Source organism: Zophobas morio, unplaced genomic scaffold (genome assembly GCF_036711695.1).
Source record: "Zophobas morio isolate AGI-343-1 ecotype UQ-CSIRO unplaced genomic scaffold, CSIRO_AGI_Zmor_V1 ptg000308l, whole genome shotgun sequence".
NCBI lineage: Eukaryota > Metazoa > Arthropoda > Insecta > Coleoptera > Tenebrionidae > Zophobas > Zophobas morio.
In genome coordinates, this window is record NW_026972412.1 from 137585 (window position 1) to 164912 (window position 27328).

The 27328-nt window shown below is 22.3% G+C and overlaps 2 protein-coding genes and 2 long non-coding RNA genes across 4 annotated transcripts; 2 read left to right on the forward strand and 2 right to left on the reverse strand.

The window, feature by feature from the left end:
* Positions 1-309: 309 nt before the first annotated feature.
* Positions 310-10120, reverse strand: LOC135119835 (meiotic nuclear division protein 1 homolog). Its single transcript, XM_064044220.1, has 6 exons — positions 10058-10120; positions 9567-9621; positions 9260-9375; positions 2637-2751; positions 526-570; positions 310-416 (listed from the first exon to the last, which is right to left on the reverse strand). Exons 1-6 carry the CDS (start codon positions 10118-10120, stop codon positions 310-312), a joined length of 501 nt encoding a protein of 166 aa, XP_063900290.1.
* A 685-nt stretch (positions 10121-10805) lies between these two features.
* On the forward strand, positions 10806-11417 carry LOC135119830 (uncharacterized). The gene is made up of 3 exons (XR_010278385.1): positions 10806-10875; positions 11184-11312; positions 11370-11417. It is a non-coding gene; the product is annotated as an uncharacterized LOC135119830 (long non-coding RNA).
* A 129-nt stretch (positions 11418-11546) lies between these two features.
* On the forward strand, positions 11547-12447 carry LOC135119829 (uncharacterized). Its single transcript, XR_010278384.1, has 3 exons — positions 11547-11652; positions 11717-12160; positions 12291-12447. It is a non-coding gene; the product is annotated as an uncharacterized LOC135119829 (long non-coding RNA).
* A 4706-nt stretch (positions 12448-17153) lies between these two features.
* LOC135119825 (HEAT repeat-containing protein 5A-like) lies at positions 17154-26614 on the reverse strand. The gene is made up of 26 exons (XM_064044214.1): positions 26549-26614; positions 26049-26223; positions 25823-25882; positions 24478-24590; positions 23908-23982; positions 23787-23850; positions 23230-23289; positions 22321-22418; positions 21566-21629; positions 21342-21505; positions 21084-21183; positions 20882-20936; positions 20704-20790; positions 20304-20377; positions 20071-20169; positions 19812-19941; positions 19658-19744; positions 19503-19591; positions 19248-19373; positions 19124-19196; positions 18926-19056; positions 18652-18865; positions 17558-17606; positions 17433-17497; positions 17353-17378; positions 17154-17297 (listed from the first exon to the last, which is right to left on the reverse strand). The coding sequence occupies exons 2-26, from the start codon at positions 26052-26054 to the stop codon at positions 17154-17156; spliced, it is 2253 nt and encodes a 750-aa protein (XP_063900284.1). The 5' UTR covers positions 26055-26223; positions 26549-26614.
* Between the last annotated feature and the right edge of the window lie 714 nt (positions 26615-27328).

Consider the following 27328-nt stretch of genomic DNA (forward strand, 5'->3'; position numbering starts at 1 on the left):
TGCAAAAGTTTTACACCAGGAATTACTTAAAATAAGTTATAATCTTTAAATTTTCTTTATTTCTTCTCAAAACTTTTTGAAAATTTTAAAAAGGTTCAGATCATTTATTATTATTAGATATTTTAAATAAGAGAATTTTGACAAAAAAGTTTTACACCAGAAACTACTTAGAGATAGTAATAATTTTTTTTGTCGTTTTTTAAAATTTATATAATTTTACTAGATCGTTATCAAATTTTAATTTTTTTTTCCTCAATTTTTGTATATCCTATATATAAAAAATTTAAATAAGAGAAGTTTTGTATGTCTTTATTCAATATAATCCAAATCAGCGGGAATATTAAAATGAGTATTAATGCTTTGCTCTTCCACATTAAATTTCTCTTTGGCCCATTTTCTTAAGCAAAAAATATTATCTAAAGAAAAAAGTGTATGAATTATATATAAAAGAATAGGATAATGACGTAAACATTATATAAAAGTATAAAAACTTTTGTAAAAGTAAAAAAACAAAAATATATAAACCTGTCCATCTATTGGCTGCGTCTTGAGCTACTTTCGCCTGGCGACCTAATGAACCAATAAAAAGACGAATAAAATTTTCTCAATTTTATTAGCGAATTGCTATAAAGTAAGAAGTAAATTCCGAACGCTGATTAGTGTAAATCAAAAACTGAATAATAAACAGAATTATGAATAATAATAGAAATAACTAAAAATTTTATTATAAACTTTTAATAAATATAAAAGTTTGAATAATAAAGCAGAAATGATAATACTTATAAGAAATGAAATAAATAATCTTTTAATTAATATAATTTAAAGTTTTACAATTTATTATTAAAAAAATCTTTAATGAAACTTTATTAAGAACCGATTAATAATTAATAATAATAAATATAAATAATTATATATTGAAAATTTTATTAGGAACTTATAATAAAACTTTAATATAATAGCAGAATTATTATTAATAGAAAATAAATACTAGAAATATTATAATAATCTTTAATATATAAGCAGATTTATTATTATTCACTTATATAATAATTTATTATTAAAAATTATTATAAAATATTTAATAAAACTTTAATATAAAAGCAAATTTATCAGTAATATTTACTAAATAAAGTCTTTCTGAAGTTATAATAATAATTATTAAAGAAAAGCACAGAAGTATAATATTAAGAGAAATAAATTATAAACACGAACACTAATAACTAAAAAATATTATAAAAAAGAAATTTTAGTAAATTTTTTTTAATAATATTTATTGAGAAGTATAAACTTCTTATTTTACAAGCATAAGAATAATAATAATAGATTCTTTAAAGAATAATAATAACTAAAAATATAATATAAAAATAACTATTTTTAAAAATATATTGTAATAATAATTATAATAGTAATTAAGATTATAAATACAACCTTTCTTAATATAAATAATAACAATAATTGAAAACTACAAACTTTTTCGTTTTAAAGTAAAATAAAAATAATAGATCTTTAAAAGAATAATAATAACATTCAAAAAATATTATATAAATAAGTTTTTTATAAAATATTTTGTAATAATAATAAATAACTTAAAGATATTAAAAAAAATTTATATAAATAATATTAATATAATAATATTATTAATAATAATTAAAATATAAACTTTTATGTTTGCAAGTATAATAATAACAATAATAAATTATTAACTAATAATATTATTATTACTAAAAGTAGTATAAAAAAGCTATTCAAAAAAAAAAATTATATTATAAAATGTTTTAATAGTATTATAGTAGAAATAATAACAGAAGAGTAAAGAGCTTTCATTAAACATGATAATAATCATAATAATATTTTTTTCACTTAGGAAGCTTATAGTAATAAAGGTTATAACAGTATATTATATAAATAATAATTAAATCTAATAACAATAATAAAGTTTATTTAATAAATATAAAAAAATATAATAGTAATAAACTTATTATTAAAGTTAAATATTTAATAAAACTTTTATAGTAAAAAAGTATGACAAATAATAGAAAGTAAACAAAATTTTCTTAATTAAGTATAATAGTAAATAAATATAAAATAAGAAAATGAATAAAAACTTTTAGTTTGATATATTTGTAATATAAAAGTTTTGTATTATAAAGTATTATTATATCATAAATATAAAAAGTTTATTATTAATAATAATAAAATATTAATTTGTTTACCACAAAAAAGGTTAAGTTAAGTTTCATATATTTTATATTTAAAAAATTTATATTTATATATTTAAAGTACTTATATAATATATTATCTTTACATATAAAATTTATATAAAAAAAATAAAAATGTAATTTTTAAACAAGAAAAAGTTTAGTTTTATAAATTTATATTTATAAATTTATATATTGCAAATATTTTATTATTATTATTATTATGAATCGTAATACATAAACAAGTTTTATTTTATATATTTTTATAAATTTATATAAAATATTTTATTCTATAGTTTGAAGTATTCTTTTTAATAACATATTATTAAGTAAAAAAAAAGTTTAAAAAAAATAAAAAAAAATAAATTTTTTTATAATAGTAGTAATAATAATATTATTATTATTCTTTTTACTAATTTTCTTCTTATTATTATTAACCTTTTTCCTGAAGAGTTTCTGGATCGTTCATACGATAAATTTCGTATTCTTTTTTCAACTCTGAAATTTTTGTTTCGAGATTTTTTATTTTTTCTTCCAATACAATTCTGGCCTCCTAAAAAATTTAATCAAAAAAAATATAAATATTATTATAAATTTAAAAAATAAATTTTTTTAAATATAAATATTAATAAAAGTAAGAAGAAAATATATATAACAAACTCTTCATATCTTTTTTTATATAATAATAAAAGAATAAAAGAAAAAATATATATACATTATATAATTATATTTATTACAATAATTATTAAAATTATAAATAAAAAGTTTAAGGTTTTTTAGTTTTAATGATATAAAATCTTTTACATAATATTAATTATAAGTTTTAAATATTTTATATATAAAATTTGATATAAAAATATAAAAAAGGAAAATTTTAAAGGTTTGTATATAAAAAAATTAAAGTTTTCTGAATATAAAGTTAAATATTGAACTTTTTATATAAAAACAATATTTTTATTATTATAAATTTAAGATAATAGTATAAAAGTAAATATATTTAAAATTTCAAACTTTATTTATATAAAAAATATAAAAGTAAACATACTTAAAGATTGTAACTTTTTTAAATAAAAAATTGCTTTTATTCTAATAAAATTAAAAAAAAAATAAAAGTAAATATAATATTAACCTTTTTAATATAAATGCCTTTTTTTTATAAAATGATGATAATAATAATAGAAAAATTTGAACTTTTTCATATAAAAAGAGAATTTTATTATAATATAATTATAAATATTAATATAATATATATAAAATTTTTATTAAAAATAATAAATACATAAAACAATTGCATATAGAATATTTAAAACTTTAAAAATTATATATTATTAAGGGTTAATATTATTATAATAATAAAATAATAATAAACGTAATAACTTTTTATAATATTTATATAAAAATAAATATAAATATATAATTTATATAAAAAATATTAATAACATAAAAAATTATCATAACAAGAATTTGTTGTTACAATTAAAATTAAATAATAAATAATAATATACAAAAAAATATTAAGTATTTATAAAAAAATTATTAAACTTTATAACTTTTTTTCTACCTGAAATTTTTTTACGATGAAATAAAATTAATATATGAAAAATTAAAAATTTAAATTTTCTTTATATGAAAATATCTTTACTAATAAAAGTAAGAAATAAAATAAAATAAAAAATTTACATATATAATATTAGTAAACTTTTTCTAATTAAATAAATTTTACTATAAAACTAAATTCTTTTCATTATATTAATAATTTTTAATAATATTAAAAAATATAAATTTAAATAAAAAAATAAATAAACCATAAAATTTTTATTATTATTGTGTTTTTCTGTAAAAAAAATATAATTATAATAATATAATAAATACACAAACAAAATATGTATTAACTTTTTATTGACAAAAAAAATTCCGTATAAAATATTATTAAAACTTTAACACATTATTATAATTATTTGTTTTATTATAAATATAAAATAAAAAATATTTACAAATAAATATTTAACTTTAACTTTTTCTATTAATAGTTCGTTTTTATTTAAAGTAATAATGAAATGTTTACAAAAAAATAATAACAAAAAATTTATACAAAAAATATTTATAAATAAAAAGAATAACATAAATAATTATACGTAAAATATTTAATAAATAAAAAATATTAAAATGAAAGTATACACAAAATTTTTTAAATAGAATAAATAAAATAAAAAATTCTACAAATAAATATTAACAAATAAAAAAATAATAAAATTTTAAACTTTATAATTTTTAATTAATAAGAAGTTTTACCGAGTCGTCTTTTCTTTTTTTTAATTCCATAATATTTTTAGAAAATGCTTCAATTTTTATTTTCGTCTCTAAATTTTTCTTTTCGTATTCCTTTAACATATCCACTTTCTATTGTATAAATGAGTTTTTATGAAATAAAAAAAAATTATAATAAAGTTTACTTTTATTATATATAAACTTTTTTAGATAATAATATAATTCTAAAAAATAATAATATTATTAGTTTTTTTTAGCAAAAATTTGAAAATATCATAATTTATTATTAAAAACTAATAAACTTTTACTGTAATTTGTATATATTTTTAATAATAATATATTATATTTATTTAATTTTATAATAAATTTAAATATATAAAAAGAGAAAATAACTTTTTATTAAAATTTATATTGAATAACAAAAAATTAACTTTATAGTAAATATATATATATTATTAAAATTTATAATTACCCAAATAAAAAAGATATAAATAGTAATACAATTTTTAATTAGAATTTATAATAAATAAATAACTTTTTATTAGTATTGTATATAATTACTTTTAATGATAACAAAATAATTATTATATATAATAAAAATAATAAATACAAAAAATTAATATAATTTTTAATTCATATCTTGTTAACTATAATAAATTTTAGCTTTATGATATAAATTTGTATATAAAGTATTATTATTTTAAAATTAAAAAAAAATAAACTGAAATTATATTAATTTATAATAAATATAATAAATTTTTATTAAATTTATATAGAAATATTTTTAATGATAATAAAATAACAATTATTAAAATAAAAATTAAATCCAAGAAATAATAATAAAATTATATATTTAATATAAAAATTTATATTAAATAAAAACTTTTTTCTTGTATGTAGACTTGTATATGTAAATATAATTATTATAATAAAAAAATATTATAAGTATATAATAAATTGTAATTTATTAAATAAAATTCATATAAAATATAATAAGTCTTTACTTTATTATATTCAGTTTTGTTAATGATAATAATTTTATTATTGCAACAAAAAAAATAAGTTTTTTTTAAAATTTTAATATATATATATATATATATATATATAGATATAATAAACTTTTTTTAGGTGTATATAAATATTTTTAATGATAATAATATAAAAATTAAGAGTTTTAAAGAATTGTTAAAATTTATATTTAATATATTAAATTTTTACTTTATTGTTTACAAACTTTTAAAAAAAACAATAAATTATTATAATAAAAAAATAAGTTTTATGAATATTAAAATGTTATTATTTAAAATTTAAATTTATTATAAATAAATAACATTTTTTATTAAATTGTATATAAATATAATATAATAATTATGTAAAATAGTGAAAAGAAAATTATAGTAGAGAATAAATTTTTCCTTCATTGCATGTAATACTATATAAAAAAATATTATAATTATTATAATAAAAAAGTATTAATGTATAAAATATATTTTTTTTTAATATTTCATATATAAATATTTTTTAATATGAATATTAATGAAAATAGAAAAAAATTCACAAAAAAAAGAAATTTAGGAATTGTTGAAAGTATAATCTACAGAATACATTTGTTCTTTATTGAATATAAACTTTTTAAATAAAAACTATAAATTATTATAATAAAAAAAATAAAAATTTATAATAAAGTAAAATATAATTATAATATAAATTTAGAAAAATATATTTTTTCTTGAATTGTTTCTTTATATATTAATATGTAAAATTTTTTAATAAAAACAATTAATTATTGTACTAATAAATTAAAATTTTATTAAAATTAAAAATTACAATAATTTTAAATTTATAAAATAACAAATTAAATTTTTTTTTTATTAACATTGTGCATAAATATAAGATAATTATGAAAAATAAAATAAAAGAAATTTATAGAATTGTTAAAATTTATATTAAATAAAATATATTTTTACTTTATTATATGTAAATTTATATAACAAAAAAATATTATAATTATTATAATAAAAAAAAGTATCAATGTTTACAAAAAATTTAAAAATATATAATTTTTAAAAAAGTAAAATTTATAAAAATTATAATAAATTTTTTCTTCAAATTTGATTTTATATATTTTAAAATAACAAATTATTATTATAAAACAAATAAAAATTTATAATATTTAAAAAAACTATAATTTAAAATTTAACATAATAAATAAAATAGATCTATTATTAAATTGTATATAAATATAATATAATAATTATTAAAAATAGAAAAAAAAATTATAGAAATTTTAAAATTGATATCAAATATAATAATTTTTACTTCATTGTATTTAAACTTTTTATAGAAAAACTATCAATTATTATATAAAAAAATAAAATTAATAATTTAAAAAATTATAGTTTCCGATTAATATTTATAATAAATATAATAAATTTTTCTTTATAATTCCGTTCATATATTTCTAAAACTTTTTAAATGAAATTATTTAATTATTATAATAATTAAAAAAATTTATAAAAAAATAATAACTATAAATTACATACAAACTCAATAAATATAATAAAAATTTTCTTAAAATTGTTTCTAAACATTTTTAATAATATATTTATTATTAAAAAAATTATTTTAATTTCATTAAAATTTAAATCTTTAATAAATTTATACTTTTTGCTGTATTTAAAGTTTTTATAAACTTTTAATTATAATTACCAAAACAAAAAAATTATAGTTTATAATTATATTTAATATAATAGATTTTTTACTTTCTACTATTTATAGACTTCCTAAAAATATATTATTAAAAATAATATTATAATAATAATTTTCTAGAAAAAATTTTTATTTCACTTTTTGTAGTATTTAAAGTTTTCAAATATCCTATTGATTAAAATAATTATATAATTTAAATAATCATTTTAAAAATAAAAAAAAATTATAGTTAATAATTAGAATTTGTAAATGATAATTGAAAGTTTTACTTTTTTTTATTAGAAGTTTTTTAAAATATTTCCATTATTGCTACTATTTCGACTAAAAAATATTTTTGTAGGAAATTTAAAGATTTAAAATTTAAGATCAAAATTTAAAATTACTTCTTTTAAGTTTAAAGGTTATATATATATTTATTAACCATAATAATTTATCTTATTAAGAATATTAATTTTAAAAAATTAAAAAAATCTTACAAATTTCAAATAAAGTTTGTAAAAATAATTTTATTTTTAAAAAGTTTATAAGAAACTTTAAAAAAGTAAAATTAGTATACTTAAAAAATATACTAAAAAATCCTCATAAAAAAAATTAACTTAATTGAATTGTTAATTGGTTTTTTTATTTTAACTTAAAAATAAATTATTAAATTAAAAATTAATTTCGTAAATAAAAATAATCTCCATAGAGAAATTTAAATAATAAGTTTTACTTAAATCTCATTATATATAAAAGCATTAAAAATTTTTTTACAAATATACTTAAAAAATTTCTGATTTAAAATTAATTATTTTAAAAAAAAATTTTAAATTTTTCTAAAAAAAATTAAAAGGAAAAAAATATTATAATAAATTTTTAATAAAAAATTAATAAACATTTTAATTTTTAAATATTATATAAAAATATACACTTCGCAAACTTTTAGAGGCGTTATAACAAATAATATAAAATAAAAAATTTAATTAAAAAAGTCATTATATATAAATATTAAAAATTGCTAACTATTATTTTTCATTCTACCATATGCAAATTGTTTCTACTAGATTATTTAATAAATTAATAATTTAAATTTTAAAAGCTAATTCTTATAATTAAGATGAGGAAATTAAAAAATGAAATTTTAAGGCATCAAGCTTTTTAGGTTTATTGTCTAAATTTACTTTTTTATAATATACTTTGTAACAAAAAAAAAGAAATTTTATAAATCTTTGAAAAAATAAAAGTTAGCCAAATTTTGTGAAAGTCAAAAGGTTTTTTTTAATGAATTCAAAAAATAAATTTACATAAAAAATAATTCTAATAATAATTTTTACAAATTTAAGAAATTATGGAAAAATTTAAAATAATATAATAATTTCAAAATCAATTTATTGTAAATGCAATTATACATTTTTAAAATTATTAATTATAGCTAAATTAAATCAAGTTCCAAGTTTTTATTTAACTCTATAATAAACCTTTTTCTATTTTCTTTTTTAGTAGTATACACATAAAAAAGTTGAATACTTATAAAATTTTGATAATAAATTATTAAATTTTTAGTAAAAAAAAGTTTTTCAAACCTTAATTTTATAAATAACAAAATTAATTTTTTATAATATTTTTTAAGAATATAATGATTTTATAAAGTAAAAATTAAATTTGTTTATTTTTAAAATAACTTTATAACTTTTTTCTATTTTACAAATAATACACAAACATATAAATATATTATTTTTTCCACTTTTATTTTCGAAATTTTAAATTGCAAGCCTTTTTATCTAAAATTGAAAAATTTCCAACTTGAATACTTTAATATATTTACTATAACAACAAATTTATATATATTGAAAATATTAAACTTTTATTCTTATAATATTTTTTCTGTAATAAAATTAATTTTAAAAGATTATTTCATTACAATTCAATAAAATTTAAATCTTTGAAAAAAAAATATTAATTAAAAAAAAACAGTTTAATATTTTACGCTTAAACTTTTATAAGTATATATATTAAAAAAATATTTACAGTTCGAGTTAAATTATTCCTTTTTCTTTATCAAATTTTACAACAGAAAAAATAATCTTTTTCAACTTTTCTTTTACTTTTTTAAAAACTTTTCCAGGAAATGACCAATAATAATTAGAAGTTCCAACTCTTTCAGTTTCGACTAAATCGTCATCCAAAAGCGATTGAAGAACATCTTTGACGGTATTGATGACTTCAACGGCATTAAAATAAAATTAATTTTCAATCAATTTATCTATTAAAATTCCTATATAATTTATTGTCATCATATAATAGTATTTAATACCTTAACAGTAATAAAGTAAATTTACTCGCAAAATAAAATCTCAAATTTTAAAATTTTGTTTTAATTGTTATGTTGAAAAAACAAAAGTTAATTAAAACCTATTCCTTTTTGGCTGCCCATTTTCTCGACTTCCTTTATATTAAAAACGGATTTCTGAGGCAACATATTATAATATATAAGACTAAAAGAAAACTTGGAAAAAATATTAATAGTCCTTTTTCAAAATAAAAGGTAAAATTTCTTTTTAAATGTCGTAATATTTATATTCATTACAATAATATAAAACAAACTTTTAAGAAACTTCTTTACTTAAGTTAAAATAATGGAGGAGAAAAAAAAACTTTTAGAAGTTTTAAATGAGCATAAATCTTACTTTATAAATATTACTTAAATAATAATAATAAAAATATCTTAAAATAGCTAGCAAAGATTACAATAAAGTTAAAATAATTATACTTGTTATGGATAAAACAAAATTAAATTAAAAATTTTATTCTTTGATAGAATAAAAAATTTATTTGCTGAACAAGTTGTTTTTGAATTAATAAATATGAATGTTATACAAGTACGAGAGAAAATTTGGATCTACCGAATTATGGAAACAATCCAGAAGCCTTTTTCTTTTTTCTTCAAAGCTTAATCCTTTCACCATTTTATTTAATATAATATGGCCTAATATGCGTAAGATATTTATATTCTCTTAAAAATAAAGAAATAGCACAAAAAAAATTTAAATTTCAAATAATTACTTATACCAACTGAAAGTGTTATTTTATCATTAATAGTAAAAATATAGAATAACTTAATTTGAAAAAGTATAAACTTTTTAATAAAATAATACAAATTCTTGGCTTCCCCACATTAATATTGCATTAAAAATCATATATCACATTGTCAAATCTTTTTTAATTGGTAGTTCCTGTCGCTCGATCGGGTGGCTAAACACCGAATTTTTAAGCTATGATACTATTATTTATTGTTAAAAATGGTTTTATAGCGCTGTATACTCTATAAATGATACGTATCCTTCTTTAATATCAATATTGGAAGTAACTATATACCTTTTGTACATCTTTATTGCGAATATTATTTATTTTTATGTTTTTTTTCTCATTTGCAAGACCCTAACCCCGATGGGTTTTCCAGCGGCGCCAGTAGTTTTTCTCTAATGCGCCGGTGCAGTCAATTTAGCAATATTCATCTTCACTGCTCTGCGACTGTGTGGCCATTCGAAAGAGACCTCAAAGCTCGAAAATAAGCAACATCAAACTCTACAAGAACGGTGCCTAAAAGGTTTTAAGATCTCACCCAACTTGGCGTTGTTACTACTGGGATTTGAGGGCGCCGAGGCCATAATGTATCACATGTCGAACGTGTAGCCTTATAACGGATTAACCGCACTCAGCTGTAACAAGATTTTTAAATTAATGAAATTTAGAGCATTTTACTAAAAAAAAATCTATTTAATACCCCATCAAAAATGATTTATGGGCCAATCTAGATGTTATAGATTACTTTGACTATAAAACTTTTTTAAAGAATAAAACAAGTACCCCATCGGTTAATCTAGTAATATCTCTTCGTCTCTGTATTTTTTTTTTTAATTTTATTTCTTTACTGTAGTTTTATTTAAACTTTTATATATATTTATATTTGTTCATCCTTTTATATAATTTTTTTCTAAATTCTATGGAACGGTGGGCCCCCTCTTCTAGAGTTGCGGTTAATTTTCGACACCTCACAGCCATTACGACTTGTGAAATTGAAATTCACGTTTTAACCGCTTTTTTATTTCAAGTATCTAAGTAAATGTGGCCTGTGCACTCAACTTCTTAGAAGTTGCGGTAAATATTTAACTTATTTACATAGTGATTTATTTAAAATATACTTATATACATTAGAAAACTTAAACTACTTAAATTGTAACTACTGACCTTATATGCAGACCTGTATATATATTATAATTTTAATTTTATTATATTTTTATATATATAAATATTCCTTTCAATTTCTATTTCTTTTTAATAATATACATTTATCTTTATACTGATTTATTACTTTTTCCTCTGAAGAAGAGCTTCGAGCCTTCATTGCAAAAAAAAGAACACAGAGAAGAGTTAGATTCTATGAATTTACAACTTCTTGAAGTAACGAAAATCAACAGGGCTAAAATAAGTTTAAAAGGTAAAAAGAGCCCTTTGATAATATAACTAACAATAATGTATTTTTTTGACCTTACAAATTCTAGATCAACCAGTTGCTTCCGAAGTGGTACTAGTAGATAGGGAGACTGTAAAGGTTACATAAAACGCATCTATTCACAGTGAGGATAATAATAGTAGTAGCAGTAATCTCTATTTCTATTAGCCCCATAATAGCGTCATTAATAATAATATAACTGTTAGCAACAACAGTAATAGCAAATATAATATATAACTCCAGCAGGGTGACCACAACTGAAAGTCATTAGATACTCAGAGGAGCCCTCAAGAGCTTTACACGACACCGTTGGCATAGAGATGGGCAGCGCTTCTGGCACCGGCTCTATTACTAATGAATGACCATCTACTATGGCGCCCCCCTGCGAATTCGTAAAGAAAAAAATCCCTCCTGTTATCCTCTGTAAAAATTAAACTGGTGCCTTCTATTTCAACTTTTACAATCCAACGGCGTCATGATACGAGGTCAAGAGGTACGGGTCTTATTAATAAAATATTTTCGACAACAGCTGATTTTGTTTTTCAAGGAAAACAACTCAATTCCTAACATTATGTTACCTAAACAATCCTTTTTTTTTTTTAAGTAAAATTTTCAACTTAGAGAGACAGTGAAGGGACAATTGGTAAAAAGAGGAAGCCACCTAGTACGAGGCAAGACAGAAATACCTGGAAGCATTCAGGGATCGTTCTATTAACATTCAGAAAGCTACAATTTCATATTATGAAAAGCAATATTATACACGCTACTAAATGTTTTCCGAAGGAGCTGAGAGATAAATACTGTAGTATTATTAAAACTCATTCCTAATCGAAAATCCTGAGCTGGATCTCATGAATTTCTTCAACGAAATTCATGTTGAATCTTTAAGTCTCTTTGAAGGAAGGATTGGGACCATATATATGGTTATATTTTCAAACTGGAAAGGGATCGAGGCAGTGGTATTACCTTTAACCTGACTAGACCGGGGCCCATTGCTGTAATGTCAATCCATAAACCGTCCAGTCAGCTACTCGTTTTGTTCTATCTTGACTCTCTTCTAGTGCATGACTTTACGCCATTCTATGTGGGAATTTTAACTGTAAACATCCCGCTTGGAACGGCCGGGTTGTAATGCAACAACTACATCCCTTGAGGCATACGCTGAAGAATGCGGGTTGAGAGTTCTAGAACCACAGTTGCCAACACACATGGCGAGGAATAGTCTTGTGGGGTATCGGCGTGTTAAAAATATACCCCTTCCAAAGGCTATTGAGGGCTGAATGAATTACCCTCGGATCATTTGCCTCTCCTACTCGAATAGGGCGACAAAAAGGAAGCAATAAGAACATTCTTCCGATCATGCACGAATTGAAACAAATTTACAGAATTGCTTGAGAAGGCGCTCCCATCGTTTACGACCCACTCGTAACTTAAGATAAACTAAAAAGTGCTGTTGTCGAATTTGAACTCGCGATGAGAAAATAAAGAGTAGGGATTGTCTCTTCTTTGCTGCTTTTTTCTTCCTTTTGAACAGTATTCGCGATGTACAGAAGACAAAGTAGCGCTAGACCACCTTCATCGGCACATCAGGTAAAAGCTGATGGCGCATATAAACTGCCAATGGGATAACAAATTAAACGAAGTTTCGGAAGCTGGTGACATCGGTCGCGCCTCTTTCGTAATTTTGTCAAGCGAGTTAGAAATTGCAGGCATTCGACTCGGCCACTACTTCGCACCAGCAATACCGTAGCCGAAAGCGCGAAGATAAAGCGAAATTTTTTGCTGATCATCTAGCTGCCCACTGTTCGCCGTCTAGTCCTTCAACCGTCGACGATGCTTCCCTTATGCCGTTTATCTCTTCTGATACCATTGTTTTTCTTGAGCTATCTACCACAGAAGGGATCAAATCAATTATCCAATTACTACCCGAAGCAGAAAGGCGCCCAGCCCTAACGGCGTCGCTAACCTGGTGTTAGAAAAACAGTTGTCATAGGCTGCTATGAATCATCTATGCGGCCTCCTCAACTCGGTGTTGACCTTTGGCTATTTCCCCGGGCGTTGAAAAATGGCGGTAGTCGTGATGTTACCAAGGACGTCGCAACTGGCGTCTGAGTCTTTCAACTATCTACCCTTCAGTCCCTTTGTCGACAGTTGGTAAGATAGCTAAAGCATAGATACTTAATTGTTTGAAGGCGGTTGTGGACGTTCATGTAAAATTTTTTTTTTTACTAGAGTTTCAGTTTGAATTTCGCAAAAGACACTCAACGACCCAACGAATCCTTCGCCTAACCGAGTGGCGATCAGAGCCTCTAATTTCATAAGTCACCAGCGCTGTCTTTCTCGGTGTTGGAAAGGTTTTGACAAAGTTTGACATGGTGGCCTGTTATGCCAACTACATGCTTCGGCGGTACCAGGCCGCCTTCAAGAAGTTCTTAAGTCTTACCTAACCGGCTGGGTCTCTAACGTGCGAGTAGGCGCTGCACCCTCGTCGCCTCGCTATCCTACAGCGGGAGCTCCACAAGGCACTCCTCTATCCCCGCTGCTATTCGCGCTCTCTAAGAGAGACATTCCTCTTCCGGTCCAACCCGCACACGCGGGTCTTCATTACGCCCGATAATACGATTTATTCTTCGTTCAAGACACCCATTTTTACTATGTCAGTACTTACAATTTTATCTCGAAGCGCTTGCTAGCTGGTGTTGTCAGTGAATCCTCTCCGTTAAAGTAACAAAGAGCAAGGCGCTTCGTATAACAAAGAAATGCCATTCGCTGCCGACTCCTTTAACTTTTAACGGCATGGAAATTCCGTGATGTTCTCAGGTAAATGCCTGGGGGTCATAGATTCTAAGTTGTGGTGGCTTCCAACGTAAATTACGTGGCGGCGAAGGTTAAAGCAGCGGCCCAGATGCTATATCCTTTATTATGCAGCAAAAGTAAACTTTTTTCGTTTCGAAAATAAGCGTATGGGCATCCGGCAGAGTGTAGCAAATTCATCTCCTGCCTGGGCCTACTAATTATCGGCAATAACGTCATCGCTTCAACTTCGACAAAACAAACTGGTGCGCCTTTTAACAAATGCGCGTGGTTTGTGGGCAATGAAACACTTCGCCACGAACTACTATTGAGCAGCTGACCACACTTTGAAAATGGCACCGTCGCGCTCTACGAACGGATAGCTGGGCACGCTTATCGCCTACTAGCGGAAGAACTCACCTAGGAACTGTGGGATGGCGCGCAAAATCGCCGTCCACGCAAGACACTCTAGTCACCCATGAGGGTTGAAAGCTAAATTGGGGTCTAAATTGACGTGAAGGACACATGTTAGACTAATAAGTTTACTTGCAACTCGTGGGCTACTAAAAACCAGTGAATTCGAAGTTGGTAAAGTCGATCGAGCACTAGTACGCCTTTAATAAAGAAATAAAATAAATCCAAACGATTAAACAAAGGAATTAGATTAAAGCTATTATACAGTAGATCCACGCCTGTCATTGGAGGTTTTACATTAGACACTGCCTAGACTCGATATCATAGTCATAAACTATTAATACATAAAAATAAAATTTTAGTTAAACAGTAGATGATTACTTTTCATGTACTCTAGGCGAACACTAGACAGAATTAAAAAAGACAGCGAATATGAAACGTATTGGATGGTATAGGGGTAACAACTATATGGAGACTTAACTCTTAATACTCCGCATGACTATAAATTAAAAATTTAAATTCTTTTGAAAATCTTTTCTTTTCTTAAATGATAATAAAAAACTATAGTGTTCGTAAAGAGAGAGATTCTGCATGCACCTGATTAGTTATTAAAAACTTTTAAATATTTGTTATAAAAGTTTTTGTTTAGAAAAAAAATTTATTAAAGTATTATCATAGCACAAGAATCCTAGAAAAATAGAGAAATTAATTGTAATCCCCTGACAAATACTGCTTCGTCGATAAAAAAAATATATAATATAAAGAACTGTGAGGTTATCTATATAAATGCTAAAATTGTAGGAAATAGTCATAATTTATAAGAATAACAATACCCAAGTTTACTGGCGTTAACTAAAGAATTAAATCTCCATGACTTACAATTATAACTGCTTTACAAAAACAATTTTCTTGAATGCAAGTTTTAAAAGCACAAAGAACGGAAAACTGTATCCGTAAATGCATAGAAACCCTTCAAAACATTGCTTCTTGGTTAGCTCTTACCATGCTTTGAGGAAAGCTAGAAAAAAAAAAATTAATTTCTCTTGTGCCTAGGTCATAGTTCATGCAACTTAAAAACATATGGAAGCCAAATATTTTTATAAGATACAAAAGGAAATTTAATGATTATCGACGAGAAAAGCGTTTACATTATTACTGAAAACAATATTAAAAGTTATAACTATATCATTGCTCTAACGCTCTATGACTTAAGACCTTACGTTATATTCTTATGCCTTATGTCATGCTACCAAGATATGATTTCGGTGTTAAGTTTTATAAGACAATTGTAGAAAATTTTTAATAATGTTATTTGTAGGTACTTAATTTTCAAGCTAGCGACAACTTTAGGCAATTTTAGCAAGCTGAAGTTTAAAAAACCTGTATAAAACCACATTACAGGTATGCCAAAGCCTTTTTTTTACAAAGTTATATATTTGCGTCAACCAATTTTGTTATCTAGAGAAAACCATTCAAATATCTTGTTTAGCCTCGTTACATTACTTTACAAGCTTTTAGTTTCTTAGGAGAGGGTTTCCACTTTTTTGAGTGTAATTGCTCTAGTTCGAACCCTTTCAGCTAAGATGAATTTATTACTAAAGTTTTAAAAAAAAAAATTTCCGTCGTACCGCTAAAAAGCCCTGAGCACAACTTATACCCTATTAAATATAGGTATGATGGAGTTTTTTTTGAGTATTGATATAAATAGCGAAACGCTACTGCGGTTTCCTGCTTCAAGCTCAGAAAAATCAGTATAAGGATAAGGGTAAGTTAGGATACAACTCTGTGATAAGTGGAAAAGTTAATAGGCCAACATTCATATTGTAACATAATGGGATATTTATTTATTTACTTTACCCTAAAAAAAACTCACGAGCAAATTTTAATAAAAAGTACAAAAGCTGGTTTATTAAAGAACCATAACATAACATCACTTTGCGTTGCTTTGTAGTAGTATGACACAAATCATTTAAAGTGCCTTAAAACTATCTTCTTTACTACATCTACACGATGATTACATAGAGCATACCACCCAGCGAAGATGATCGTGAGCAGAAGCGACAAAACAGGTCTTTTTAAAATTTTATAAAAGAAGGCACGTAAGTTTCGCTAGTTGAATCAACTTGAGCTTAGTAATAAATAAAAAAAAATTTTGATATTTTTTATTCATTTAGGCTAACTTTTACGAACAAAGAAGTTAATATCTGGTAGTATATTTTTATATATATCAGTTTAATAAAAAGGATAACAAGGCTGATTATACAGTTTAGTAAATGTAATTAAAAGTTGCTAAAGTCAGTTTTAAGCTGAATTTTCGGTTTTGAGTGCTCAACGTTACTTTTATCAGGCGAAGTATAACTAGTTTTGCCTTGAAAGTAGTGCTGGCATTTCAGTTTAAAACAACTTTGTAAGGTAGAAGGGAGCTGAAAACAACTTTGATAAAAATATATACAGGCCGTTTAAAAGTACACAAAAGACCTGCATCAGCGCTGATTTGAAATCCTCTGTAAATTAAATTATCGTACCAAAAACATACAAATCTTATGAAACAAAATTACTTAAATGATTAGTAGCTAAATAATCGAGATGAATCATCGCAGGGTTTTTAATATCTGAACACCCCCTAATAATAACCTTACGATAAATTTTTCCGAAAATATAAATTATTATAGACTTTAAGAACCTTTCAAGCGCCAGTATGTGCATAAAAACGGTAATTGCAATCAAATCAGCTGTTGTTTATATTAATCATTTAGAAGTGTGCATGTTATTTAAATCAATACTTATAAATAAATTAAAATAAAGTTTATATAAAATGTAAACTAGGATAAATTTATAGTATAAAATATTAATAGTAAAAATATTTTAAGTATTATTATTTATTTTATTATACATTTATATATAAACAACTTATTTTTATTAATTTATAATTTATAGATTTTTATGTTTCATTTATATTTAAATATTCCTTTTTTTTTAATTGTAAAGTAAAGAAAAAGTTATAGTAAAGCGAAAAAAATTTCAATTAACAAGGAACTGAGGTAAACTAGGATATTTTGTATAATTATTAATATCAGTTTACACAAAAATAGGATTTAAAATGAAGATAACTAAAACGTTTAAAAAATTTATTTTTAAAAGATTAATAAATAAAAAATATCTACTTTCCAAAATATGAAAAGTCTAAAAATTAAAAAGTTGTTGTGTTCCAACTGGTGATAGTTGTAAATTTCTTAACAACTTGAGCTACATAAATTCAATCTAAACTTATAATTCGCCTTCACTCTACGAGAAAGCTTTATTTTCATATGACTCAATAGATGATTGTTATATATTTCTTAAAAATTTGAGCTAAATATAAATTCTGCCTAAACTTACGTTAATGCGTCGTCACGTCTAAAATAAGAGAGTTTTATTTTTATAGTGCTCAATAGTCTGTTATAAATTTCTTAAGCACTTGAGCTAAATAAATTCTGTCTAAACTTATTATATTCCGTCTTAACTTCTTAAAAAAAGAGAAAATTTTATATAATAAAAATGTTTACATTCTACTTTTATTAATTAAATTAATTTTGCTGGTCATATCTGAAAATTTACTTCATAATTTACTTTTTATTTTAAAGGAGCAGAAAATGCCAAGCTTAACTACTTTTTAAGCTTTTCTTAATCATATATATATATATATATATTTAAGCAAAATTTTATAAAAATATTTTAGTTTCTTATAGATTTTTAATAAGGTGAGAAGTATAAAATTAAAAATTAAATTAAAACTACTTGTCGGGAAGCAGGAAATGAGTTCAACCAAAAAATCCATTATCGCAATGGCTAAACTTGATTGGTCACTATTTTCTTGAATGGCCACGTGAAACGCAGTCAGTACACGGGGCAAAACTTTCTTTAGTAAAAAAAATAAATTGAACGCATCAAAATTTCCGCGATTTTGATGCTTCATTAACAAATTCAGCATTTTTACTGCGCCCGTTTGCGCCTGTTTTGAATTATAAAGTCGCTCTAAAGTTATAATGATTACTAAAAGTTTTATCAATACCCCATGAAAGTCGCTGAGAAGTAGATGTTCCGTTAACTTGGCGATGGTGTCTTCTTTTCCTTGCAAATATGGAGGAAAAGTAGAGCAAAAAGCAGCGAAGGAAAATAGCATCGTTTGTAGATATTCATTAACTTTTTTAGAAGTATCATCGTAATAATAAATAAAAATAATAATACTAATATAAGGCAATAAACATACAAGCCGGTGTCCACTTATAGTTCATTAAAGTTTGAATCACGTCGTTAAAAGCACCACTCACAAAGGAATTGGCCTTTTATTATTATTTTTACTACTAACTCGTAATCTTATTTTTTAAATATACCTCTAAAAGTTCATTTTCGCTAAAAAATTTTAGCAGCAACTTCAAGTTTTTTAGTGAAGTTTCTCTCAAAGGTGATTCGTTAAAATGGAGCAAACGGATTATAACGAAAAATACAACCTCAGTTAGCTTTTTTAACAAAAAAAATATAATGAAAAGTTATATAAGTATAAAAAGTTTTAAATTTGTATATAACAATAGTTTAATCGTTTTAGTATTTTAAAAAAGTTATTGTCATTATCATTTCTGTAAAGAAACCTCTTTAAGATTAAATTTCTGGCAAAACTGCGTCAACGATTCAAGCAAAAAAACCAAAAACTTTTGTTCGCTTTGCGTTATTAAATGTTCTAAATAAGTCATAAAATAAGTAAATAAACAACAACATCCTGTTCATTGCATTTAATGAAAAAAACCTTTTTTCCAATAAGAAACCCCGCCATCAAATATGGCGGGAAGATGGGTGATTAGCTCGTAAAAGTATAATTCCGTCACGGCAAAAACTTTGTTATTTTTATTTATTACAAAAAAGTAAAGATGATTTGATAAATTAATGGAATAAAAGTTTACTTTTACGATGAGAAGCTTTTGTTTCACTAAAATTAGAGAAGATGAATTTTTGTTGAAAAAAATTAGAGCAAAGAAGCTCATGGTTTAAAAGTTTTGTGAGAGCCTCCAACGCCGGTATTTTAATGTGTATCTTTAATAATAATAATAATAATAATAATAATAATAATAATAATAATAATAATAATAATAATAATAATAATAATAACAATAATAATAGTAATAAAAATAAATATAATAATAATAATAAAAAGTATCAAACATCTTCTAAAGCAAAAAGGCGTTTCATAAGATGCACCACTTCAAGAACCACATCACACTCGTCCGTAAAAGTGCTTAATAAGGGCGTCAAAATTATGTTCTATATATAAATATTAATAAATATAATAATAAAATATATAAAATATTAATATATATAAAACTATAATACAATTATATTAATAAATTAAAATAACAAGTAAAAAGAAATATAAATAATAATAATAAGTCTCAAACTTCAGCGGAAAAAATATTTTTTAGAGCTCCTAAAACGGAAAAAATTGTTTCCTCTTCGTTTGAAAGGGCCAATCCTTTAAAAGTATTTCATTAAAAATTCATAGATTTACAAAACATTTCGTTTTTTACAGAAAATATATAAATTTATTAAGAAAAAGGAAAAATAATAAAGTAAATATTTAAATATAAATATATTTCACTTTCTTTAAGAAAAAATTTTTTTTTAATATTTTTTAGACGCAATAAATTAAAATTTAATGATCCAGTTTCCATGATAAATAAAGTAAATTTCTAAAAAAAATATCGACCACGATAAATACGTCTCTTTTGTTTATTTGCATAAATAGAGTAAGAAATTCAAAGTAAAGAGTAATAATAATAATAATGACAATAATAATACCTCGAATGCATAGCGCAAATATGAGGAAAAGTTGTTCTTCGTTAAAACTTTTATAAGGTAAATGTTCCTTATCAGTTTGGGGGAAAGCTTCAAGATATTATATAAAAAATAAAAAATAATAATCATATAAAAATATAACAATAAATTCCGAAAGCATATATTTTATAATAATAATAACTTTTGTCTGGAATAAAACTAAGAGACGCCGCCTCTAAAAGACAAGCCCAATGATCCTAAATTAAAACCAATTACTACTTGAACAAAACAAACTCACGCTCGAAAAAAATGGTCAAAAAAATGGTAAAGAATTTAAGGCAAAGAAATTATATAAAATAATGAATTTTTATTAACTTTATATTTGAATAAAAAAGTAAAAAAACCTCATAAATTTCACGAAAATTTGCATCATGTGAATTTTGGATGGTGGAAAAAATGGAATATTTCTTCCAATCACGTGAAAGGGTTAAAAGAAGATATTCTCTTAGTAATTTATTATTGTAGTCAACAAATAAAATTTAATATAATAAAAATAAAATTATTTTAAAAGATACTAAGCTCGAATAAATTTTTAATCACTATTTTTAAATCATTTTCCTCCCCCAACAAAATAAAAGAATTTGTTTATATTTTAAAATAACCTTAAAAAGTTCAGCCACTCGGTTTGTAGAGCCTCCAAATAAGGCATCACAATTTTCATAGATATTGCACGAGGAGCCACTGATGCGTGCTCTTTCGGAAAAGAAGCCAATCGAATGAGAGCCCACGACTTTAAGAGGGAAGTTTTGGCCAATAAGCATGAGAGCTTCATATTTGAAAATATAACATTACAAAATTAATTATAATATTATAATTAAATAGTAACTTCACTAAAATTCGTGAAAGCAGAATTTATAATATTTAATGGTTCCGCTAAAAGTTGTTGGATGCTAAAAAAAATAAATATTATAATGACAATTATAAAAAAAAAAATTTATAAAATTTATTAAAATTTAAGAAATAAAATGTTAACTAAACCACGTGAAATGTACAGTTAACAAAAAAAATAGAATTTGCAGAAAATATTATATAATGCGAAAAATAAACCATTTCTTTAAAATAATAAAAAAAATAAATAATAAAATTTAGAAACTTTAGTGAAAATAAACAATTTGCCAAATTTTATAGATTTTATATTATTTAATGAAAGTAAATTTTTTTTTTATTAAAAAGTATTTTGAGCAAAAAAGATAAAAATAGTTAATAAATAAAGTTTATTAAAAAGTCTTTAGTTTTAAAAATAATGAAACCTATAAAAATATTAAATAAAAAAATATTAGAGAATATTGAACCAATCAATTTTCAAAAAAAAATGACACTTCCTGGTCAGTATAAATAAAGAAAATGTTAAAAAAAATAATACAAAAGTATATTAAAAAAATATTTAAATATTTTTATTATATTTACTATTAAAAAAATTTTTCTGAAAAGTTGTTTACATAATAAAATGAAATAATGATTAAAAATAAAAAGTTTTTTTTATAACAATTAATAAAAACTTTCAAAAGAATATAAAAATTATAAAAAGAGAAATAAAAAGTAGAAGATTAAACAGCTTAATAGTAATTTTTGAAATAAAACTTTTGCAAGTCGTCTTTATTGGTAAATGCGCCTGAGCAGATCCACGTGGCGCTAAGTATATAGGCAGAAGCCTGGACAATCGGATTGGTCTTATTTGCCTGCAAGAAAAATAATTAAATAAATAAACTTTTTATTGTTATCATTAATATTATTGCTACTATCGTTATTACCAGAATTTTTATTTTCTATATAAAAAATAACAAAATCTAAAATCAATAATGCAAAGTAAAATAATAATTGTTCCAAAATATTACGAACAATACAAATATAGAGAAAAACCAAAAAAAAATTACTTATAAAAAATGTTTCTGTTTAAATAATTCAATTTCTTTATATCATAAAAGAATTGCTTAAAAATAAATGGAGCGCTTACAAATATGATTGGAGGATTAAATGTGATAAAATTATCCAATCATGGTCAAGAGAATTGTAAAAATGACGCATACCACTTTATTAGTAATAATATATACCAATAATATGGGGAAAAAAGCCCATAACCAATAAACAAGAATTACAATTCTGGTAAAACTTTAAAAGAATTTTCATGGATGAAACTTTTTTAATGAAATTGGAAGCCGATAGATTACAAGAAATAAAATAAAAAATTGATAAATATAGAAATTTTACAAAAACAACTAAAAGCCGCAAAATAAAATATATTAATATATACATTACCTTCTACATAAGAAATTATTAGTCAATTTTATAACAAGAAAAAAAAATAATGAAAATTTTATAAAAAACTTAAAAGTAGCGCCAGCAGGTTGCTTGTTTGTATTATATAAAGATGTGATAAATATATAATTATGAATAGTGAGTCATGATAAGACAAGCAAAAAAGAACACTTTTCTTTAAAAAATAAATTTTTTTTTTAAAAGTAGTAAAAAAATTCATAATTTATGAAATACAAAAGCTTCTATTAAGGACGTCCGCATTTGTGTCTGATACTGCTCTAACAAAAACCCTCCCTAAAGAAAAAATTTAAAAGAATTAATAATAATTTGTACAGTATAATAATTTAAAATATTATTGAAAAAAATCTTTAAAGAAAAATAATGAAGAATTTTTAAGTTTCTTAAATTTATTCACGAAATAATAATGAATATAAAAAGTATTTTTAATACTTGAACAAGATATACAAATAAAGTTTCATTAATTTGTATACAAATAAAATATTCGATATAAAAAAATATAAATTTTTTTTTTAACATTTTATTATAAATATATTATTAAAAGTATTAAAAAGTAAACAATTTTTATTGATAGCATTAACTGTAATAACGTATTTTTTATTAAAAGTTAAACTAATTGCATTATTTACTAGGAAATATACTTTATAACTAAAAATAAAAAAAAAATTTGTGTTCATAAAAAATTGTGTACATATTTTTTTTATAAAAATTATTTATAATAATAATGAAGTTAATAAAAAGTTTGGAGAAAAAAATTTAGTAAACCCACAAACCTCGGGATCTTCACTTCCTTTAAAATAGTGAATAATTTTAGTTAATGTTTTAAGCCCAACAACTCTAAATATAGTAATGCTCATAAATGTGGTTGTCAATAAAATTATAACTATTGGTCACTTCAGCTCATCTAGAGTACTCGTAGCCCCAACAAAAGCAGTATTGACCAGCGAATCAAGCTTGGAGACTAAAAACCTTCAGCGCGTAGAAATATTTTAGTGAAATACGAAATCAGTAATTATGGAATATTCAAGAATATATGATATATATACGTTCAAATTGATCAATGAAATAGATATTTCCCTATTAAAAAGATATTATTTGTCTATCTATGTGCGCAAGGATAACCAATTGTAAGTGTTAAATACAGGTTCAAGAAAGTAATCAATAACGAGCCAATTAAAAATTACTTTTCACAAATAATAGCATTAATGAATTTATGAAAAAGAAATCATTAATCGTTGTGAAACCCAAAAATAGTAACTTCCAATAGTTGTAATGAGAACTGTGCTATAATAAAAATAATACAACTAATTGCTATTTTTCATTGGTGTTCGTATTTAAGAGGGCCGAAAAATAACTTATACGGTAATAATCAGTAAATATAAAAAAGGTGATAATAATACTAATATGAAGGTTAAATTTTTATGACCAATAGGTTATGAAGTAAAAAAAGCGGTAAAAAAAGACCTATTTTTAGATGCACCACTAATTATTATTTTCTTCAAATCAAAATGAAGATCTCGCTCAACTGAAGAATAACAGTTCTCCATTAAAACCTGCATCCATTCTAAAGACAGAACCTAATTTATTTTATTTTTACTGATCAGTAAAGCCATCGTGAAGAAATATAATTATTAAAAAGTATATTATAATATAATTCAATAAAAAGTTAAAATTTTGTGAAAAATAATTGTTCATATAAATTCATTAAATTTCAAGAATTTTTTCTAAATATTACTTTTATGTTCACAAAAGTGTTTATTGGGTAGAAAAAAAGATTCAAGTAATTACATATTGCTTATTTTTAGCCAATAAAAATTGTTTTTACTCGAAATGTTGGGATTTATAAAAATTAAATAATACGAAATATATAAAAGTAATAATAATAATAATCCATAAACATAAGTAAAAAAATTCTTAAGAAATAACAACAATAGTGAATAACTTTTATATATATTTTATATAAAAATAGTTTAATAAGTTAATAATTTTTATCATATAATAATATATATATATATAAACATTAAAATTTATTTTTATAATAATTGTAAGTAAAATGAATATACTTATTTAAAAGGTATTATAATTATAAGGACATATTTTTATATTTAAAGTAATAATTATTTTTTAATATTATTTATATAATTCCTTAAAGAGCTTATACAATATATCATGTAGTAGTTGGAAAAAAGGTTATTTATTATTTTTATATTTACATTTTAGTATTACTCACTGTATAAAAAATTTTATAAAGGCTTAATTATGAAAGTACTTTTATTTATATTATTATATTTATTTTCTTATTGTTTCATTAAAAAGATAAAAGTAATTGACTCATCATTTCTTATGAAAAATAGTTCATAAAAAAAAAGGTTAATAAGTTTTACTTTTAAAAAAATTTTGACCACTAGAATTTAACATTTCTTTCATTATTTGGAAGGTACTGTACATATTAGAATGCAAGTAACTGTTAAAGATGATCAAATTTATTGCAAAAAGCTAGTTTTATGCTATAAATATATTATACTCTCTATAACACCAAAGCCCTTAAGTAAATTTCATTATTCTTAATGCTTTTGTGAGGCGTGTATTACCATAAAGTTTCTATTTTTTTAATGAGCGCGTTCATTAGACAGACGTAACCCTAACCCTAACCTAAAGGCGACAGTTTTAAGAAGTAATAACTGCTGTTGGCTGCATTACGTCATAAAAAAAAGGTAAATAATTTTTATTTGTGATCATTGAAAATATAGTAAAAGTCTTTTTATTTGTTAATAAAATGTAAAATAAATATAAAAAGGATAATACTTACTTTTAAAAAGCTTCTGGGTTGAAGAGACTTATCAGTGATTGCCTCTTTCATACTTTTTATCTAAGAATAACACCATTATATACAATTTAAAATACATTAAAAGTAAAAATTCACTAAATTTTTACCAAGTCAAATTTGTAAAAAATATTTATCAAATTTTTTAATATTAATGATAGACATTATTATAATGAAAACTATAAAATGTATTATTCTTAGAATTATTTACAGCCATTCCTTCCAGCTCTTCAGTAAATGCTTCATCTTCATTGGATTGCTTGCTTTCGTTGCAACTCTTCTGTTCACTAGCCACGTGCTCGAAATTTAATGAAGCGCCTCCGCTAAGGACACAGAAAGAAACGCCACGAGTAATGTCCGTGACGGAAAGTTCTTTTATAATAGTTCTTATAAAAATAAAAATAAAATAAAATAAAGCCTTTTATTGGTTTACAACTAAAAAAATAAGTAAAACAAAAGAAAAGTTTATTATTTTTTTTCTAAAAATTCGCAAATTTTATAAATACAAAAATATTTAAAGTTTTTTAAACATAAAAAGTTATAAACACAAAAATATATATACAAACTTAAACAAAGCTACTTATGCTTACTTGCTTTAAACTTTGCTTTCATGATAAAAGTTTGTTAGTATTTATATAAAATATTTATTGTGATAATAAAAGTAGTAATAAATATGATAATAATAAAAATAATAGTTGTAAAGTTTCCTACAGAAGACATTTTTTTGCAACTTCTTTTACAGAAACAAACTTTTCTTTATTTATAAGTTTTACGAGAGTCAACTCCATAAAATTTTCTATAATAATAATAAGAAATATTGTAACAGTAGTAAAAAATATAAATAAACCATCATTTATTATATAAGAAGGAAAGCTTTGAAGAAGATGATACAAAAAACTTAATGCTCCAATACGCAACTCTTTGGAGCTAATAATAAAAATAAAAATAAGGATATAACAATAACGATAGTAATAATAATGAAAAAAGACCCATTAAAGCAGTTTCGAAGAAAAGAAGAATAATATAAAAGTTCTGAATGCTCTCCTACAAAAGCCGTTATAGAAAGAGCGCACTGAATAGCGAGGAGTTTGCAAGTCTCCTTCGAACTTTATAATAGTATATAATATTTTTATAAAAGAATAATAATAAAAAATAATAAAGTAAATTTTATATAAATAATAATATGGTATTATATAATAAAGTAAATTCGGTATAAATATTTAGGTATATTATATATAAGGAATAACAAAGAAAATTTTTTAATAATGATAAAAATAATGTAATTATAAATAAACTGTATACAAATTATAAATAATAATAAACTATAATTATATAAATAATAGTAATTACAATATAGTAAATTCGTATAAAATAAAATTATAAGAAGACAATGAATATAAAAAGTATTATAAAATTTTATATTTATCAAAGTTAATAAAAAATATTCAATATTTTAATAATTAAAATTAAAAAGCCTGAAATTTATAAAAA

What these genes read in the sequence shown, in the direction of transcription:
- LOC135119835 (XM_064044220.1), bottom strand. Translation starts at nt 10,120, where the DNA reads ATGGTGAAAGGATTAAGCTTTGAAGAAAAAAGAAAAAGGCTTCTGGAT. An exon ending in CTGGAAAAGTTTTTAAAAAA is followed by an intron (nt 2,752 to 9,259) that starts GTAAAAGAAAAG and finishes TAAATTTTTTAG; the next exon opens with GAGGCCAGAATTGTATTGGA. An exon ending in CGCAGCCAATAGATGGACAG is followed by an intron (nt 417 to 525) that starts GTTTATATATTT and finishes TTTTTTCTTTAG; the next exon opens with ATAATATTTTTTGCTTAAGA.
- LOC135119825 (XM_064044214.1), bottom strand. An exon ending in AAAAGCTTCTCATCGTAAAA is followed by an intron (nt 19,745 to 19,811) that starts GTAAACTTTTAT and finishes AAAATAACAAAG; the next exon opens with TTTTTGCCGTGACGGAATTA. An exon ending in CACATACTGGCGCTTGAAAG is followed by an intron (nt 17,498 to 17,557) that starts GTTCTTAAAGTC and finishes GGTTATTATTAG; the next exon opens with GGGGTGTTCAGATATTAAAA.